Consider the following 17413-nt stretch of genomic DNA (forward strand, 5'->3'; position numbering starts at 1 on the left):
TCGACCGCCCGGCCCAGCCATCCCGCTTGCCGCTGCGCTCGGCCCGCTCGGCCGTCCGGCTCGCCGCCGTCTTGCCTCGTCGCCGCCGGTCCGCCATCTCTCCCCCTCGGCCTCGATCCTCTCTCTCCCTCACCCTCACCCTCACCCTCACCCCCCCTGGTTCACTCTTTTTCTCCCTCGTCCCGCTCGGCTGTCGCCGCCGCCATTCGCCGTCGTCGCCGCCGCCGCTGCCGCCGCCGCCACCGTTATTTGCCCGGCCAGCCCGGCCAGCCGTGGCCGGCTCGTCGCCCACGCGACCAAGCCGCGCGCCCGTCGCCGTGCCCGCGCCCGTGCCCGTGCCCGTTGCTGCGCTCGTGCCCGTCGCCAAGGCGCGTTGCCGCTCAGCCCGGCCCGTCGCCCGGCGCGTCGCCCATCCGCTCGCTCGTGCGCCCGGGCACGCCGCACGTCCGCCGCGCCCGCGCGCCAGGCACGCCGATTGGCCATTATGCCCGCGTTGGCCAGCCACCGCGCCTGTTGGCCCGCGCCCGCGCCCATTCCGGTACTGTTCACCCGGGCCATTTTGGGCCCGAGCCGACTTTTCCCTGGCCAAACTTAGGTAAGTGACTTCCTAAACCTTACCTAGTACTTTGGGTATTTTTAGACTTGTTTAGGATGTGATTAGTATCGGGTTAGGAATTAATTTAGGCGTGGGCTAATTAGATTGAGTGTGCCCGATTTATGAATTATTGTGGTGATAATTGTGTGGCTAATTTAGTGATTGACTGAGGTAAATAGCATGACTGAATTGTCGTGGCGCTTGTGGGTGAATTGGAATCAATTGAATGTGTTGACTTGAATGTCGGGTCGGTGGGCCGATGTGGGGAGCATGAATTGAGTTGACTGATGTGGCGTGCTAGATTGACATTGGTAAAAGGGTGGTGATTGAAATTGATTTATATGACTAAGAGCATGGAGAATTTTGTATTGTGGTGCATGTGCATGAGAAAAGCCCGGATCGATCGGAGGGCCGAGCCTCGAGGCGTGTTTACGCGGCCGTGAAAGGTGAGTTAGACTCGAGGCGTAGGTTACGCGGGTCATTGGAAAGGGAAAAATGTCCTGAGGCGTGGTTACGCGGGACGAAGCCCGGCTTGATCCGAGGGCGACCCGAGCGCGATGAGCGCGGGTCGTGGGAAAGTGTGAAATGTCCAGTGAGGGACGGAGCCCCGCTTGATCCGAGGGGCGGACCCGAGGCGCATAGCGCGGGTCATGGGAAAGTGTGAAATGTCCAAGTGAGGACGGAGCCCGGCTTGATCTCGAGGGCGACCCGAGGCGCGTAGCGCGGGTCGTGAGAATGGGCCCGAGGCGCAGTGGGCGCGGGCAGTGAAAGGACCCGGGAGGTCGTGAGAAAGTTGGCTGGACCACGCATGTTGCATAGTGTTTGATTATGAGGTGAATACTGCTAGGCATGGTATGGGACGTGCCCAAGTGGTTTTACCTTATAATCGAGACACGCGCGAGTGTTATTGTATGATGCATGGAAAATTTCCTTGTGTGATCTGAATATGAGCTCTGCTGGATGCACTAATGTGATTTGACTAATATACAGTGTGGGCATGTGATTGGATGGCGAGGTAAGTCCATTGATGTGAATTATATATAAGTTATCGGTTAGATTGCATGTTACAACTTGTCTGGGTACGCATTGGCCTATGTGGGGGTATAGGGGATTGCTTATTGAGACTCGTTCTCACGGTTATTACATAACCATTTTCAGATCTGCGACCGTGATTGATTGGAGACGCCACCAGGGTATCTCGGGGATGGAGGACGGGTCAAGTTACCCCATATTTTGTGTGCCCCTCTTTTGTATAGCGAAGTAGGATACCCCACCACTATTCCCTTTTGATGTTGTGTATTTGGAATTATTGTTTTGTGCTATCCCTTTGTCATATTTTATTGTTTGGGTTGTTTTAAATTCGCTTCCGCTTGCCTTTATCGTTGGGTGTTTCGTTTGGGTCGGCGACGCGTCCTGGGACGTCGCGTTCAATACGACCGTTGAAGGGGTGTCGCGAGCCCGTTGGGGTCCGGGGCGTGACAAGCATGATTGGATCATTGCTATATCTTACTGCATCTCGACTTGATATATTAGTTAGTATCCTGTATGTGCCCTAGATTTCAATCCAACCTAAAGGAATCACATCTTACAGCCATAAAGAGGATAATCAAATACATTGTAACTGATCCAATGTTAGGTCTATGGTATTCAAAGGGATCAGACTTTACACTTATTGGTTATTCTGATGCTAATCTTGCTGGATGTAAAGTGGACAGGAAAAGTACTACAAGAACTTGCCAATTACTTAGGAATATGTTGGTGTCCTAGTACTCAAAGAAACAAAGCACAATTGCACCATCTACAGCAGAAGCAAAATATGTGGCTTTGGGAAGTTGTTCCGCTCAGATTCTGTGGATGAAACAACAACTGCGAGATTTTGGGATTGAAGAATCAATGTTGCAATCAAATGTGACAACACAAGTGATATAAATCTGACCAAGAATCAAATTCTCCACTCACGAGCAAAACACATTGAAATTAAGCATCACTTCATCAGAAATCATGTCCAAAACGGTGATGTGAATATTCAATTTATTAATTCTAAAAATCAATTAGCATATATATTCACAAAACCTTTAGAAAAATCCTCCTTTGAATTTATTCGTAATAAGTTATGCATCACTTACCCTTTTGCTTGAAGAATTCTTTAGAGGCAGGAATTATTCAGACTCAGATTATCTAAGTTTGAACGCTCTATCCAGACTCAAAAGGAAGGTAAGTCCTTTATTTCAAATTTGGTGGGCATATTTTAATTTTGGAAGAAAATCAGGTACGTATCCTTACTTGTCAAATATTATTATCTGATTGATTGAGTGTGCTTAAAATATTTTTGCTATTTTTGAAAATTCCTGAAAAATCGGGTTTCAATATATAACTTTCAAAAGCGATTTTATTTCTAAAAAACAGTCTACTTTTTAAAAACTCTAATAGGAACCCGACTGTTCATTCCCGATTTCTAAATGACTTCAGACCTTACTCCTTCTCGTTCACAAAATCCAACCTTTCTCCTCTAAAAGTCCTTTGAGAATCACAATGCCTTACAAGAGAAGATCATCACGTATTCCAAACAGAGAATCTAAGTCCAATGAAGAGCAGAATACATGAAGATTACAGATTCGTCCGAAACAGAGTCGGACAAGCAAGTACCTTCCAAAGCGACTCCTCAAGCATCTCAACATCAATTTTCTCAAAAACCATCTGGTAAAACAGATTTTTGTTTCGAAGATCTTAAATTTGTGTGGAAGACATATGAAAAGTTGAAAAGCAACAATGCATCTTAATTGCTCTTAAATCAGTGCCTACGAGACAATGGTTTTCGCTCTGAGGTAGAACTTGTGCAATTCTATACTTTGTTTCATTCATAAACTGTTCATTCTAAAGCGGATCTGACTAGCCCTGAAAAGAAGGAGAGTATGTCAAGGAAAGGTAAAGAAAATGTACGAGAATTATCTACTCCTATCCCAAAGAAACCTGTTTTTAAAGGCTCCCAGTCAAAAGTGGCTCAGAATCTAAAGTTGAAAAGAAAAAGGAGGATGATGATGCTAGATTATTCAATAATTTTGAAATTAGGGCAGGTATTGCTTCCGGAGTAAAAGGAAATGGACAACTGTTTCGAAATAAAATGCACCGTAATTATCATTATCTTTTGTTATCTAGAGGAATTATGAACCATAAAAGTGTTGATTTTGCCTACCTGGAAAGTGTTGGTATTATGGTGAGGCAACATTTTGAAAAGTTGGGTATGCAGGAATTTTGTCTTCAGTCTGCTCATGTACATGGTAAACTGACTGCCTACTTCTACTCCAATAATTCCTTTTTGTCTCCAAACTGGATTCATTTTATAGTATGTGATAAAAAGTATGATCTGTCTGCTACTACATTAGCCGATATTATTGGAGTAAAGCATACCAAGTTCACATCAATTGAAGTAAGTACAGAAGAAGCTTCCAAGGCAGCCTCAGAAAATCCAAATTTCTCAAGAAGTTCAAAAAGACACATATCCTATTCTGATTTGACAAAAAAAACAATGATCTTACATAAGATCATCATAAATTGCTTGAGGCCCAAAGCATCATCCAAGACAGACCTGTTTAAATTTGAGGTCAAGCTAATATGGGCAATCCTGAATGAAGTTCCTTTCTCTCTCCCTCATATTATAATTCTTCATATGTACAGAACATTGCAGAAGAACAAGGGACAACTTCCTTATGGTGTACTAATCACCAGGATTTTCATTTATCTCAAAATTGATATTCCTATTGAATTGTGCAAAACATTTGTTCCTCTGATGTATGTTGGGGAGAAAATGATTGCTAAAATGAATTTCAAGCAAATTGATATCAGAAAGGAAAAGGAGATTGCTAGAAGTAAATCCGAAGGCAAGATTAGTGAAAAGTCAGAAGCACAAACTGCTGGAAATAGAGAAGGAGAAGGAGGGGAAAAAGCAAAGTCAATAGAGAATAAGAAGGAGCAGACTTTCTCAATAAGTCCTTATCAAGTTTATAGAAAGTGAAGAAAGATCCTTCTCATAAATGAAGAGGATGAAATAGAGAACACTGATGAAGGACATAATGCTGTTAAAGAGACTACAGAGAAATAAAAAGAAGTTTTAGAACCTGTTGCAGGGATGTTAGAATCTATTGAAAAGACTTCACAACCAGATCCAAAAGGATCAGGTTTGAAGCAACAAGAATAAGGCAATATTCCTATGGAGACAAAAGAAGGCCAATCTCCTCTCCAACATCCTGAACATACGGTGGAAAAGAATGATGCTGCAAAACATGCAAATATTCATGCGGAGATTTTGGCCGAGGAAGGGACTGAATTTGAACAAACAGAACATGAAAATGTCTAGGGACAAATCTCACAGGACTGGACCATACTCTCACTTTTGCTGTAAATTAAGGAAAAACAATCTGTTCTTAAAGAAGACATGAAGAAGCTTAAGGCAATTGTTGAGGAAACAATCATAATATTCGCCTTCAAGCAAAACAAGATAAAGCAAATATTGAGAAAGCAGTTTCTCAGTTCATCCAATATTGAGAAAGCTGTTGGTCAGTGTTCCACCAAGATTGAGGAAGCTGTTCAAATCCTGGAAAACTTCCAACTTGTTCGAAACCCCTATCACAAAATAGCCTGCTTCAACTGCTTTCTTGTTTCAAAATTTACCAATTGAATGTGTAATTTGATCATTCACTTTGACTTGGTTTGTTATTTCAGTGACTGACATGGTTGAATTATTCAGTTTAATGGTTTGATTATCTTTTTTTTTTTTGCTGATGACAAAAAGGGGGAAAATGTATGCAGATTATAAATATGCATGTTGATATTACTTGATATGTAGACATAACATGTTTTAAAATGCAAGTTATTGGACTTACTCGAAGAAAGAAAAGGACACAGACATTAAAAGTTTGCACTTATAATTATTCTCTATGCCTTATGCGCTTAATAGATATTTACGCTCACTTTATTGTCAAGTCTATTTCAAATTTTTTAAATTTGCATGGAAGTTTTGTCACCATAAAAAATGGGGAGATTGTTGAAGAAACTTCCTAATAGATTTTGAAGTTGATAAAACTATTCATGTTAAGTCTGACACGTGCTCTGAAGTATTTTGATCCATGTAGATATATTCTGGAAATGGCTATTTCGAGAGAACTAAACTTTCTGGACGCTCAGACTTTACGAGGACTAGCAAGAAAATTTCAAACTTTACGGCTTTCGAAACGAGAAGTTCATACTTCACTGAAAAAGTCATCTAGACGTTATATTAAGCAGATGAAGAACTTCAGACTCTATTTCTGAAAGGTTCAGACCTTACTGAAGATCCACACTGACTTAAGTTCTGAATGTGAAGTAAGAACCATAAATTATTCAGAACGAACATAACGGTTAGTGATATGGCATGGATTTCACAGAAGGAAAGTTTTGATTGACTCAATCTTAAGAAGATATAATTGATTGACAATCAAACATTAAAGCAAGTGTGTGTATATATATATCTCACAACGGATAAAGCTCTACTTATGGAAACCAAGATTCTGGTTATACGAGCGACCAAATTCAGCGGAATTCAGTTTTTGTCAACCAACGGCTACCCAATCAATTTTATACAAATCTATTCAAGGTGAATATTGGAAGATGATCCTTTGAAGACCGTTCAACGGTTAGTTTGGAAGTGGATGAGTATAAAAGAAGATTAATGATGAGCAGAAGGTAGTGAACAAGATCAAGAATGAACAAGTCTAATGTCTAGGCATACTCCGATTCTACTACTTGTTTGTCCTGAGCCAAACATCAAGATCTTGAGGGACATTTTGTAAGAGTGATTGTGTGAGATAGAGAGTTATATCATTCACGGAGTGATATTACTCAGAACTTGTAGTCCTTTTTGATCACATAGTAAAATCCAGCCGGTAGGCTGTCAGCGTGGGAGAGTGGATGTAGGCTTGACCTACGCCGAACCACTATAACTTCTTGTGTGCAGTTTCTCTATCCCTAAACTCTTATTCTATTGTTTATCCTGCACACTAGCACATTGTCTATATAAACTGCTCAGAATCTAAACATTATTCAGACTTTACTGGTGATCAATTATTGCCGTTATAAAAATTGATCAAAGTTATCTAAAATCACATACTCACCCTCCTCTAGGTGATCCTTGATAGCTATATCAAAGATCAGTTCTCTAGGATATTCCTGGGGGCGGTGTATCGTATTGTAGAGTCTTCATGTGAATAGTTGGTAGATGGGGAGTGCAATCTCCCACCATTAGATTTAGGAGAGATTTACGAGTGAGGCCTATAATTGTATATAAATGGGTCTCATTTCTCTCATTTGTATCCATTCACAAATAATAGAAGTCCGGAGTTTTTCTCTAAAGCTTATCGTCCTTATGAGTGAGGAGGGAACGTCGACTATTCGGTGGTGTTACCCCTGCAACTTCCCTTTCCCTTCTATATCTTTGCTCTAGTTTAGTTTTATTTTTTTTTTCACATTTTCATCTAAAAAATTTACTGAAGATATCTATTTTATTTCTTATTATATTTTCTAAAGTTGTTAATACTTAATTGAACGATCATTATATTCTTTTTATCGAAAGATGAAATTGAACAAAGAAAGTATACCATTCAAAAATTCTATTGGTATACAAAAAAAGTTTTTGAACAATTTAGCTAGATTAGACAAAGTACTTTTAAACGCATGGGATAGTGCACCGGTTTTAAACTAAAATTTTGAAAAGAAGGATTTGAATTGTTGCTGGAAAATAATTAGATGGATTTTATAAATCGTTTTTGAATGATTTTTTTTCTCACTATTGTTAAGTATTTATCAATATTTATTTACAAGTTCGAGTCGGAAGTGTCATTTATGCACTTTATGAAGCGTTCTGTTAAGTATTTGTCAATATTTCTTTAATGTAAAAAAAAAGCATTCCGTAAAGATCCCACATTAAATAAATAGAAAGTCAAAAAACAGGGACATAATTATAGTTAAGCACATAGTAAAACTACCCGCCACTTCATAAGAAATTTATCCATGGGAATTAGAAGGTAAACTCACGACGTGGTCGAGATTTAATTAACAATGCAAGAGTAATCGCGCTTTCAAACAAAATAAAAAAAAAGATGAATTCTTGAAATCTAATTAAATAAAGTTTTGAGTTTGGATGCATTGATTACCCATAATATAATATTATGAAAGAGAAAGTGTGTTGGAAATTAAAAAGTTTCCTCGATTCATAGTGGGAATCGATGGAGCCCTTTTATTAAAATACCATTTTAAGGACATTCGCTAAATAATCCAATAAGGAAAGTTTGTAATAGTTCCCACGAGATGATTTTTCTCACGTTACGTGCAACAAATACTTTGGAAAGTTAAAAAAAAATAAAAATTCCCCCGATTAAACATGCTTAACAAGTGTCGGGGCTAATTAGACGCTAAAATTCGGATAATACCGATCTCAAAATGCGTAACTAAATCCCCGAATCCCCAAACAATAATTTGTGTCCACGTGGCGTTCTTGCGGGTGTCCACAATTCAAATCGGGAAGGGCATTGGACCCCGACAAACGAAAGAGGCCCAACCTCCGAAGCCCTTTCAAACTCCTCCTGTTCAAATCTGAAACTCCCCAACGGTCGAACTCCAACATCAACTGCTCTGCCTCCGTCCTGTTCCTTCAATTTTCCTGCTCTGCCTCGCGATTTCTTCAGATTTCCCGCAAATCTCCCGCCTCCAATGGACGCATCGTCCGCGGATTTACCCTCCAAAGTCCGGGTGGTCGTGCGGGTCCGCCCTTTCCTCCCTCACGAGGCCGCCGCTGCCGCCTCGGGGAACGGCGGACCCGCCTCATGCGTTTCCGTACTCGGTCGTCGTGCGAGCGGATCGTCGTCCCCCGACGACGAGGTCACCGTCCATCTCAAGGACCAAGCCACTAGGTCAGTGGAAAAAGTCCCTTACTCGATCGTGCTCGAATTTGTGCTGCTCCGAGACCGATTTTGTCCCTCCGTAGGGTTTTGATTTTGTGTTTTTGTTCTTTCGGGTGATTTTGTTTCTTTGTTCGCCGTGCGCGCGCCAGTCGGAACGAGTGCTATAAGTTGGACTCGTTCTTCGGCCAGCAAGACGACAACGTGAGGGAGATATTCGACAGGGAAGTGAAGCCCCTGATTGCTGGGGTCTTCCATGGGTGCAATGCTACGGTGTTCGCCTACGGCGCCACGGGCAGCGGTAAAACCTACACGATGCAGGTTGGCACTGTATTTTTGAGAAAAAATTCTAGCTTTTGAGCTTTGATTGTGACTTAGACTCACGTGAAAACAGAAGGAAGTATTGAGTTCCCAAGTTAGTCTGGGCGCTTCTGAAGCTGGTTAGGTGAAATTGAATTGAATAATGGGCTCATATTTATATGCAGTTTGAGCTTTTGAGCAAAACGTCCGGATGATCATGATTCTGTTGTTCAACTTCGTTTCACTTTGTATGTAATTAGTCTCGGGTCGGGTTTCGGGAGAATTGGTAGGAAGGACGGGGGGAAAGTTTTCCGCAGCGAACAGAAGTCGCAGAGCTAGCAAATTCTATGTTCCTCATGATGAATGCCCCGTTGCTTGGAATACTAATAGAATGTCGTCATATATAAGCATGTTTGGGGGGTGGATTGTTGGTTTTTGAATCTCTTTCTTCTTGTTGTATTCGGACTCTAATGGTGACTGAAATTGTTTCCTTCGCTTGAATACTGCTATTAGCGTTTCTGCCGAAAGAGAATTGACGAAATGATAAATGATTTAGGGTACCGATGAACTGCCGGGCCTGATGCCGTTGGCCATGTCCACGATCCTGTCCGTGTGTGAGACCATGAGAAGCACTGCAGAGATTTCGTACTACGAGGTCTACATGGAGAGATGCTATGACCTTTTGCAAGAGAAACCGAAGGAAATCGTGATTATGGACGACAAGGATGGGCAAATCCACCTGAAGGGACTCTCGTGGGTCCATGTGCAATCAATGTCCGAGTTTAACGAGGTGTTTGCTAGTGGAATCCAGAAGCGCAAAGTGGCACACACTGGTCTAAATGACATCTCCAGCAGGAGCCATGGTGCACTCGTTATAGCTGTCACCACACCTTGTGGCGATGGTTCTGATGCTGTAGTCACCGGAAAGTTGAACCTCATAGATCTAGCCGGTACTTTCTAATTTCCTCACTGTTAAGTTGTTTACTGCAGATCATTTTTGCCCACGTTTTTTTATATAATTGTCTTTCGTCAGGGAACGAAGATAATAGGAGGACCTGCAATGAGGGAATCCGTATGCAGGAGAGCGGCAAGATAAACCAATCGCTGTTCGCATTATCCAACGTGATTTATGCTCTGAACAACAACAAACCTCGCGTGCCTTATCGAGAGAGCAAGCTGACTCGAATACTGCAGGACTCTCTTGGTGGAACCAGCCGTGCCATCATGGTTGCATGTTTGGTAAGACTCAAGTGTGGAACTCCCCTTAAGAATTTGCAATTGTCCATTGGATCTTTAACAAATATCATTTCTGTTTGGTGTTCAATTAATAGAATCCTGGAGAGTACCAAGAATCTGTTCATACTGTGAGCTTGGCAGCTCGGTCACGCCACATCACTAACTTCATTCCTTCTGCTCAAAAGCAAGAGACTCCCAAGTTGAAAGTTGACATGGAGGCAAAACTGCGTGCTTGGCTTGAATCAAGAGGCAAAACAAAGAGTGCAAACAGAGTCGGAGCCTTGAAGACACCAGTTTCTGTCAAGAAAACTGCTGAGCGTCATACTTCTGTTAAAACGAAGGTCAGCTCTAGACAGGATAATTCTGTCTCCCGAAGGTAAGGTCATGACGGCCAATGAAAGTGTTGAACGGCATACTATTCCTTCAATTTTATCTGATGGTCACATAAATGCAGGATCTTGCCGGTCTCCTCCAGAAATTTATTCGATAATGGAGGTTTGGAGGAAAGGGACGCAGAGGTATGTCGTTGGTTAAGAGGCTGTTTTGTACATGACATTATGTCCCTTAGAATGAAATTCCAACCAGCAATGAGGACCTACTCTGCATGACTTCCTTACATATGCCGCTGTTCTTTGTCACTGTGATGCGTTCAATGCTTCTGCTGGTCCCTTAATTTTTGAGTAATTTATAATGATATAATACAATGATTACAGTGGTTTCTTGTCAATTATGATCTGAAGCATCTCATCACGAAGAATGCGTATACTTTTACAAGGAGATGTACTGGCTTCTCTAACAGTCAAACAATGTTCATTTCAGAACCTGCAGTATATACCTGAGCACACAGACATTAAGGTGAAAGATGTGCTCGATGCAGTTACTTTGGAATCAAGAATAGACCTCCGAGGTACTCTAGTCTTCAAGGATTCTTCTATTTGTAGTCAATTTAGATAAGCTGGAATTTGGATTATCTTCGATACATGGGATATATCTGCTTCATGCTATCGTTTAAAGTGGCTGTAATTATATGTAGGTGAGCCAATTGAAAAGGACGACCGCGCTATTGCCAAAACATCCATCGATTTCACTGAGTCATTTAGAGTTACCGGTACGAAAAGTGGCAGGCAGAGTCCCCAAGGAAAAGTGCTTTCCCCAGTAGAGAGAGCCAAAACGTCTGTCGACTTCACAGAGTCATATCGAGTTACCAATACGGCAAATGCAAGGCAGAGCCCAATAAGAAAAGCACTCTCCCCAGTAGATGTAAACATCGGACAAAGGGCTCTAGTAACATGCTCCGAGCCATTTGAGCCACGGACCCCAGTTACATCTTCCAAGAGCTGCACAAGCAAGCTCCAAAATTTTGTCACTCCACTTGATAAATTTAATGAGTGCAGCTCTAACTTGAAGGTAAGTAGAAATAACCTAGAACCGCTTCACTTTCATTGCCAACATTTTAGTACTGTGGTGGTGGAACTAACACGCGGTATCTGATCTGCAGACCTGTCTTATTAAAGAATTCATCGATGTCTTGAATGTTGCCAGCAGGTAATGCGGCCGTCTGTTGTATTAAGAGCATGTATTTATTCTTGTCAGTGAGTACTGAACATGTGTTGTGGTTGTTGCAATTGCAGAGAGGAGCTTCTTGAGATTAAGGTACGCATGTAGTAGGAATTAGGTACACTTCAAAATGAACATTTCGTGTTGTTAACACTTTTTGATATTTTCTCTTGAATGATGATACAGGGCATTGGACCGAAGAGAGCAGATTATATCCTTGAACTCAGGGACTCTAGCCCTCTGAAATCGGTAATAAGACTACTTTCTTCCGTCAACTTTCTTCCCCTTTCGGTTTATGTAAGCGGGAGATTATAGCAGTGAAAATTAAGACTCTTCTCCTAACTTATTTTGTCATTACGTTTTTCTGGGTAATGCAGTTAGATGACTTGGAGAAGATCGGCCTCTCCTCTAAGCAGGTACACTTTAGTTACACCTAAACTTGTATTTAGATACATAGATATGTGACCTCCGTCCAAGACAAATCTCTGATGTTCTCTGGATCTTCGACATCAACTAATCTATATGTGACCCCGGATTTTTTTGCAGGTTCATAACATGTTTGGTAGAGTCGCAAGAGATGCGTTCGAGTGATCCGGAAGACCGGCAACAACCTGTTGTTGAGCATTTCTGCTTGAATCATCTCACATGTTGTCTCTGTCTCGTCCCTGTTTTGGGAGATTGTAAACAAGCTGCGTCTAAGCTTTGACAAGAATTTTAAAATCCATAAATTGTGAGATCAGAAAGGATGTAATGTCACAAACAATAGCGTCTTGATCCTGTGAATCTCTCATTGTTGTGTTCGTCCATTATCCAGATCGTTGTTTATATCCTATTCGATCCTTGATCTCTCATTGTTGTGTTTGTCCATTATCCAGATCATGTGCGTTGTTTACAATCCCATTCGATCCTATGATCTCTCATTGTTGCGTTCGTCCATTACCCAAATCATGTGAATTGTCGATAAGCATTTTTGGCATCTCGTCCCCGTCCCCGTCCCTCCCGTTAATCCGTGTAAAAGATTGCAAGGGGAGGAACAATTAAAAGAATGACAGTTTATAGTGCAAAGGGTTTCGAAGGCGTATGCACATGTAGATGGGGCTTGTCTACCCCATCGTGCTCTTATAAAAAATAAAACAAAATAAGCTTTGTTGGCTGTCGGCCGTCGGATGAAACCGGTACGATGTCGGCATGAAAATGAAAATTGATTTCCACCAGGAGCACATACAAACCAAGACTTCAATAATCTAATGAGCCAACTCATCTGATGTAAACAGTGCATCACGCCAAATCGGTTTTGGAAGATGCATGCACCGTGTATGACATAATTGGTTGCGTTCGGCGATTGGATATGATAGACACAAAGTCCGACTTAGGCGACGCTTCGTGGATAAAGTTAGGCAGACGTTTCAAGTTTGAACCACGGACTTGAAGGTGACCCTCCTTCGTTTCCCAATAATTCACCCCCCAAACCCCACCCCGACGTCCACTTCAAGTCTCCCCGAAGTCGACAAAAAACATCATGTGATTTGCAATCTAATCTTTACGTCTCCTCACACTAATCTTCAATTTAAGAAGAGGGGAAGATATTTGTGGTAACCCATTAGTCAAAATTGTCCATGATACCAGGGGGAGGGGTGGGGGGCAATGAATTTAAAGAGAGAATGCCGACCTTTTTGACCGCAAGAACAGAGCTTTCAATCGCCTTATCATTTCATTATCTGACCCCAACACAAACCAACCCACCCGAAGCAGAGACACCCAGATCGGACACGACCTTTACACAGAGACGACAAAAAAAGAAGGAAGAACGAAAGCAGAAAAACAACACCAAAGCCAGTCACGGCTGAAGCCAACCCCCCCATCAAAGGGGGGAGACCCTAAACCGGGGAGTTCAGGATGCAGTCGCACACATCCAGCCGCGGCTGCTTTATTCTAGCACACAAGACAAAGACCCACATGGCGAAGGACACATAGTAAAACGCCAACATGTCATAAAGCTAAGGATTAGTTCCGATCTCTCGGTCTCTGCCTTCGGTCGGGGGGCGGGTCGGCGGTGCTGAATTCAAGGTCGCGATCCGTTTCATTTGCAGTTGCATGGGTCGCAGCTGCAGTTCGAGCCGCACTTGCACCCGTTCTCGGCTCCGGCCTCCATCTCGGACCCCTCGAAGTATCTGCATGCCGTAAAACATTCGCATCAAAATCACAGATCTCAGGCTCGAGGCCAAAAAAACAAGAGGCTTGCGTGGAAAGAAACGTCTCCGATGAAGTTCCGATTTTTTCCGTAGTCTAATGGGGAAGAGGAGACGCGTACGACTTCTCGGGAGCGACGCCCATGACGAGGGTCTCAGTGGTGGTCCTCTCGGTGTAGCTCAGGTCCGCATGCATCTTGCACCTGCATCACCATCGCCATCATCGTCATCATCCACTCAACACAAACAACACCGTTTCATTTTCCAGTCACCCATCGCAAGACTCGACAAAGCGAACGACAACTAAGCCCAAAAAAGGGAAAAAAAAAACCCAGCAATTCAAAGAAGTTTTCAGTAGGCACTGAAGGATCAAACAGGGCGGTAGAACAAGAATCATCGGCGCATCGACGAGCGCCGAACGTAGGGAGCAGCAGAGGGAGACGTAGACGTACCCTCCGCAGCCGCCGCTGCACTTGCAGCCAGAGCCGCAGCCACAGTTCCCTCCGCAGCACGACATCCTCGGGTTGCGGTGGAAGGGTGAGAAGGCAGCCGGAGAGCTCGGAAAGATCGCGGAGGCAAGACGAAGGTATCGAAGTTGATCCTGAACTTTCTCCTTGGCGCAGAACGAGTTCTCAAGAACGAAGCGCCGCCCGAATTTATAGCGCGAGGTTGGGGCACCCCGGGGACGTGTCCACCGTACACGTGTCGCGATATCTACCCCTCGATCCCATCCACGCGCGTCGCTCCGAAATAAGATGTCCCGTGAGCGGTGGGCCCCCCTACCTCCGCGGGAGTGACCATCGCCTGCACCCGATTCTATATGATTTCACCTCATCTCGGCCGTCAAAACGATTAGCGTCGCGTGGGCCCCGCGCTGTTTAACGGGTTTCGAGATGGGGGATAGACAGACCCCGCGCGTTCCTCCTGGTGGGGGGCGGGGTCCATCTCCGCGCGGCGTATCCGTTGGATGACGAGACGTTCGGACGATTGGACGGCCTGGATTGTCTTGCAAGATGCCGACCCACCCCCAACCGAGCCGAGCCGAAGCCGCGGCGCGCCGTCTCTTCTTATCTTAGAGCCAGATTCGCCCCTCCTTGTCTTAGCGCGGAACGGAGCCGAAGCTATTTTCAAGGCTCGTACTCAATAATTTATTCGGAATTCGCTCGCGCGATATCGAAATTTGTCGATACTCAGCTCGACAGGCTCGCCGATACGGCAAATTGCTTATTATCTTTTCGAAGAGACATCTAATCCAATACTTAGGGAAGACCGTTTTTTTCGTTTCTTTGTTTTTTTTTTTGGTTGCTAATCAGCCCCGTCTATCATACTTGCTCAGATGAAGTTCACCGCCCGTTACGGGGTGAATTTCTTCCGGTAAATTAATTTTTCCGGTCGATCCCGCGTCGCAAACGGCGTAGAAGATTCGATGATCTCCGTCTTTTTCACTCGCGAAGTTAGATTCATTTTGTTCCGTATGTGCCGTGAGGAGAAAATTTAGGTCCTTCCCGGTGAGTATAAAGTAGGAGCCGCGTAACGTGTCTCGCTATCGTCTTTTACTTCGATCCGAGATTCCGTGGCTAAAATATTTGGGATAATGACATAAACGGTCCCTGGAATTTATCATAAGTGACGTGGTCCATGAACTTTTAATTTGTTTAATGTGATCCCTAAACTTTAGCCTAATGTGCAATACGATCTCTGAGCTTTTAGTTTGTTCAAGGTGGTCCCTGAATCTTGGATACATGTTCAAATTAGTTTCTAGATTATATGAAAATGTTCAGCGGTATCATTTCATTAATTTAAGTTTAGGGATAACGTTGAACATTTCATATAGTCTAGGGACTAGTTTGAACATGTACAAAAAATTCAGGGACCACCTTGAACAAAATAAAAATTTAGGGACCACATTGAAAAAATTGAAAGTTCATGGACCGCATTGTATATTATGACAAAGTTTAGAAACTATTTGTGTCAGTTTCCCAAAACATTTTGAACTTCTTTAAGAAAAGTTTAGTCATTTTTGGTTAGAGATATTCTTTGAATGGCTCCATTTTGAAAAAAATGCTTACCAACTTTTCATCTAAATAAAAATAATAATAATAGAATAATAATTTTACTTTAGAAAATTATGAAAAATATTACATAACTGTATTAGGAAAAAATTATGTATCGATCAACAAGGCTATAAAGATACAGGTTATTCCATATCAAGAACCTTAAATACTAAAAAAAAAACGTATTATTAAAAATAAAAGTAGTTTAGACTCTAAGCTTGTATCATAAAATGGATTCCAAATAGGCAAAGCTCCTTAGGAGAGTGAGGTTATTATAAGTTTAAGGCTCCATTTGTTTCGCAAAAAATGAATGAATTTAGAGAAAATATTTTCTAAAAAACGATCGTTTGTATCGTTTACTTATGAATGAACGAAGAAATATTTTCATCTTCTATAAGTTGTTGTCAGTAACAATTTTTTTATTGACTAATTACTTTAAGTGATATAAGTAATCGTTTTTACGAAAATATATTTCAAATAATTCATTTCTCGTGAGACAAAATCGAAATAATAAGCAGTGTTAATTAGCCCGACAAACACGTGGTGGATACGTCAACTTGGGCTTCCATTTTTCCTTAAGAGATCAAATTGGGGGGAGAGGGGGAAAATGAGAGGAAAAGGGTGAGAACGTGGTCTGTGCGAAAGCGTCGGGCCTTTGAAAGCTACACCACGTTGGAACACGGATGAACTCGACCCGTCCGACTTTAGGAAAGAGGTTAAAGGGTATGATTGAGGTGTACATTTGTCTTCACGCTAGTTTGATTGATAATGACTTTTCGCCTACCCATCTCCATCGATGAATCCGATGAAAAGGTCTAATTCAAAAGGGGTGATGGCTTGAGCAGCTTTAATTATGATTTCGCGAAATAATCGACTCGAATCGAGCTCCGAAATCATGGCGTGCCACCTTAAACGCTTCCTTTATATCGTGAAAAATGAATGATTTGAATAACATTTTTAAAAAAATGAACACTTGTATTGTTTACGAAAATGAATGAATCAAACACATCTTTATTATCCTCGAGCCATAAATTGTTATCAATAATGAAAAAAATTTCCATTTACAAATTATTTCTAGTGATATAAGTGATTATTTTTTTAAAAATATTTTTTAAATTATTTATTTTTCGTAAAATAAAAGGAATCTAGTATATAGATGAACGATGGTGAAGTGGGTCTAGATCTCCAAGGTCCAAAAAACATTATAAACTAATTTTTTTTATTAACATGATAAAATAGCTGTAAATTGATTTTCAGAAATTCATTTGGAATTAGAGTCGAGTCTTTCATTAAAAAAAAAAACAAATATCGATCCTATTTTAGAACAACTCTTAAAGGGTTTTTCAATACATGAAAAAGAATTCGAACGAGGAAAGAAAGAGAGTGAGTCAGATTTCTTGCGGCTATCTAAAAATTGTTTCAATTGAAGGTTAAAAAAAAAAAACGAGATTGTTGATCTTCGACGGGACAAAGTAAGTCAGTTCGCTAAGAAGTATAGAGATTACCAATCTTAATAGTTGATACTCCGCAGCTATTCTATTGTTCGTGGAAAGG

The 17413-nt window shown here is 42.0% G+C and overlaps 2 protein-coding genes across 2 annotated transcripts; one reads left to right on the forward strand and one right to left on the reverse strand.

The window, feature by feature from the left end:
* The first annotated feature begins 8174 nt into the window (after window positions 1-8174).
* Window positions 8175-12399, forward strand: LOC115672177 (kinesin-like protein KIN-10B). The gene is made up of 13 exons (XM_030593952.2): window positions 8175-8535; window positions 8676-8844; window positions 9380-9773; window positions 9857-10062; window positions 10155-10435; window positions 10514-10577; window positions 10879-10966; window positions 11093-11466; window positions 11558-11604; window positions 11691-11712; window positions 11803-11865; window positions 11994-12032; window positions 12163-12399. The coding sequence occupies exons 1-13, from the start codon at window positions 8336-8338 to the stop codon at window positions 12205-12207; spliced, it is 1992 nt and encodes a 663-aa protein (XP_030449812.1). The 5' UTR covers window positions 8175-8335; the 3' UTR covers window positions 12208-12399.
* An 887-nt stretch (window positions 12400-13286) lies between these two features.
* Window positions 13287-14430, reverse strand: LOC115672316 (metallothionein-like protein type 2). Its single transcript, XM_030594100.2, has 3 exons — window positions 14258-14430; window positions 13928-14008; window positions 13287-13787 (listed from the first exon to the last, which is right to left on the reverse strand). The coding sequence occupies exons 1-3, from the start codon at window positions 14320-14322 to the stop codon at window positions 13697-13699; spliced, it is 237 nt and encodes a 78-aa protein (XP_030449960.1). The 5' UTR covers window positions 14323-14430; the 3' UTR covers window positions 13287-13696.
* Between the last annotated feature and the right edge of the window lie 2983 nt (window positions 14431-17413).

This window comes from Syzygium oleosum, unplaced genomic scaffold, assembly GCF_021117445.2.
Source record: "Syzygium oleosum isolate NSW1041296 unplaced genomic scaffold, Sole_v2.1 Sole_v2.12, whole genome shotgun sequence".
Taxonomy (NCBI): Eukaryota; Viridiplantae; Streptophyta; class Magnoliopsida; order Myrtales; family Myrtaceae; genus Syzygium; species Syzygium oleosum.

Bases quoted from the DNA above. Each gene is read 5' to 3' on its own strand.
- LOC115672316 (XM_030594100.2), bottom strand. From the start codon at position 14,322: ATGTCGTGCTGCGGAGGGAACTGTGGCTGCGGCTCTGGCTGCAAGTGC. The intron at 14,009-14,257 runs GTACGTCTACGT...ATGGTGATGCAG, and splicing joins TGCAGCGGCGGCTGCGGAGG to GTGCAAGATGCATGCGGACC. The intron at 13,788-13,927 runs GTACGCGTCTCC...TACGGCATGCAG, and splicing joins GGCGTCGCTCCCGAGAAGTC to ATACTTCGAGGGGTCCGAGA.
- LOC115672177 (XM_030593952.2), top strand. From the start codon at position 8,336: ATGGACGCATCGTCCGCGGATTTACCCTCCAAAGTCCGGGTGGTCGTG. The intron at 8,845-9,379 runs GTTGGCACTGTA...TAAATGATTTAG, and splicing joins GTAAAACCTACACGATGCAG to GGTACCGATGAACTGCCGGG. The intron at 11,467-11,557 runs GTAAGTAGAAAT...TCTGATCTGCAG, and splicing joins AGTGCAGCTCTAACTTGAAG to ACCTGTCTTATTAAAGAATT.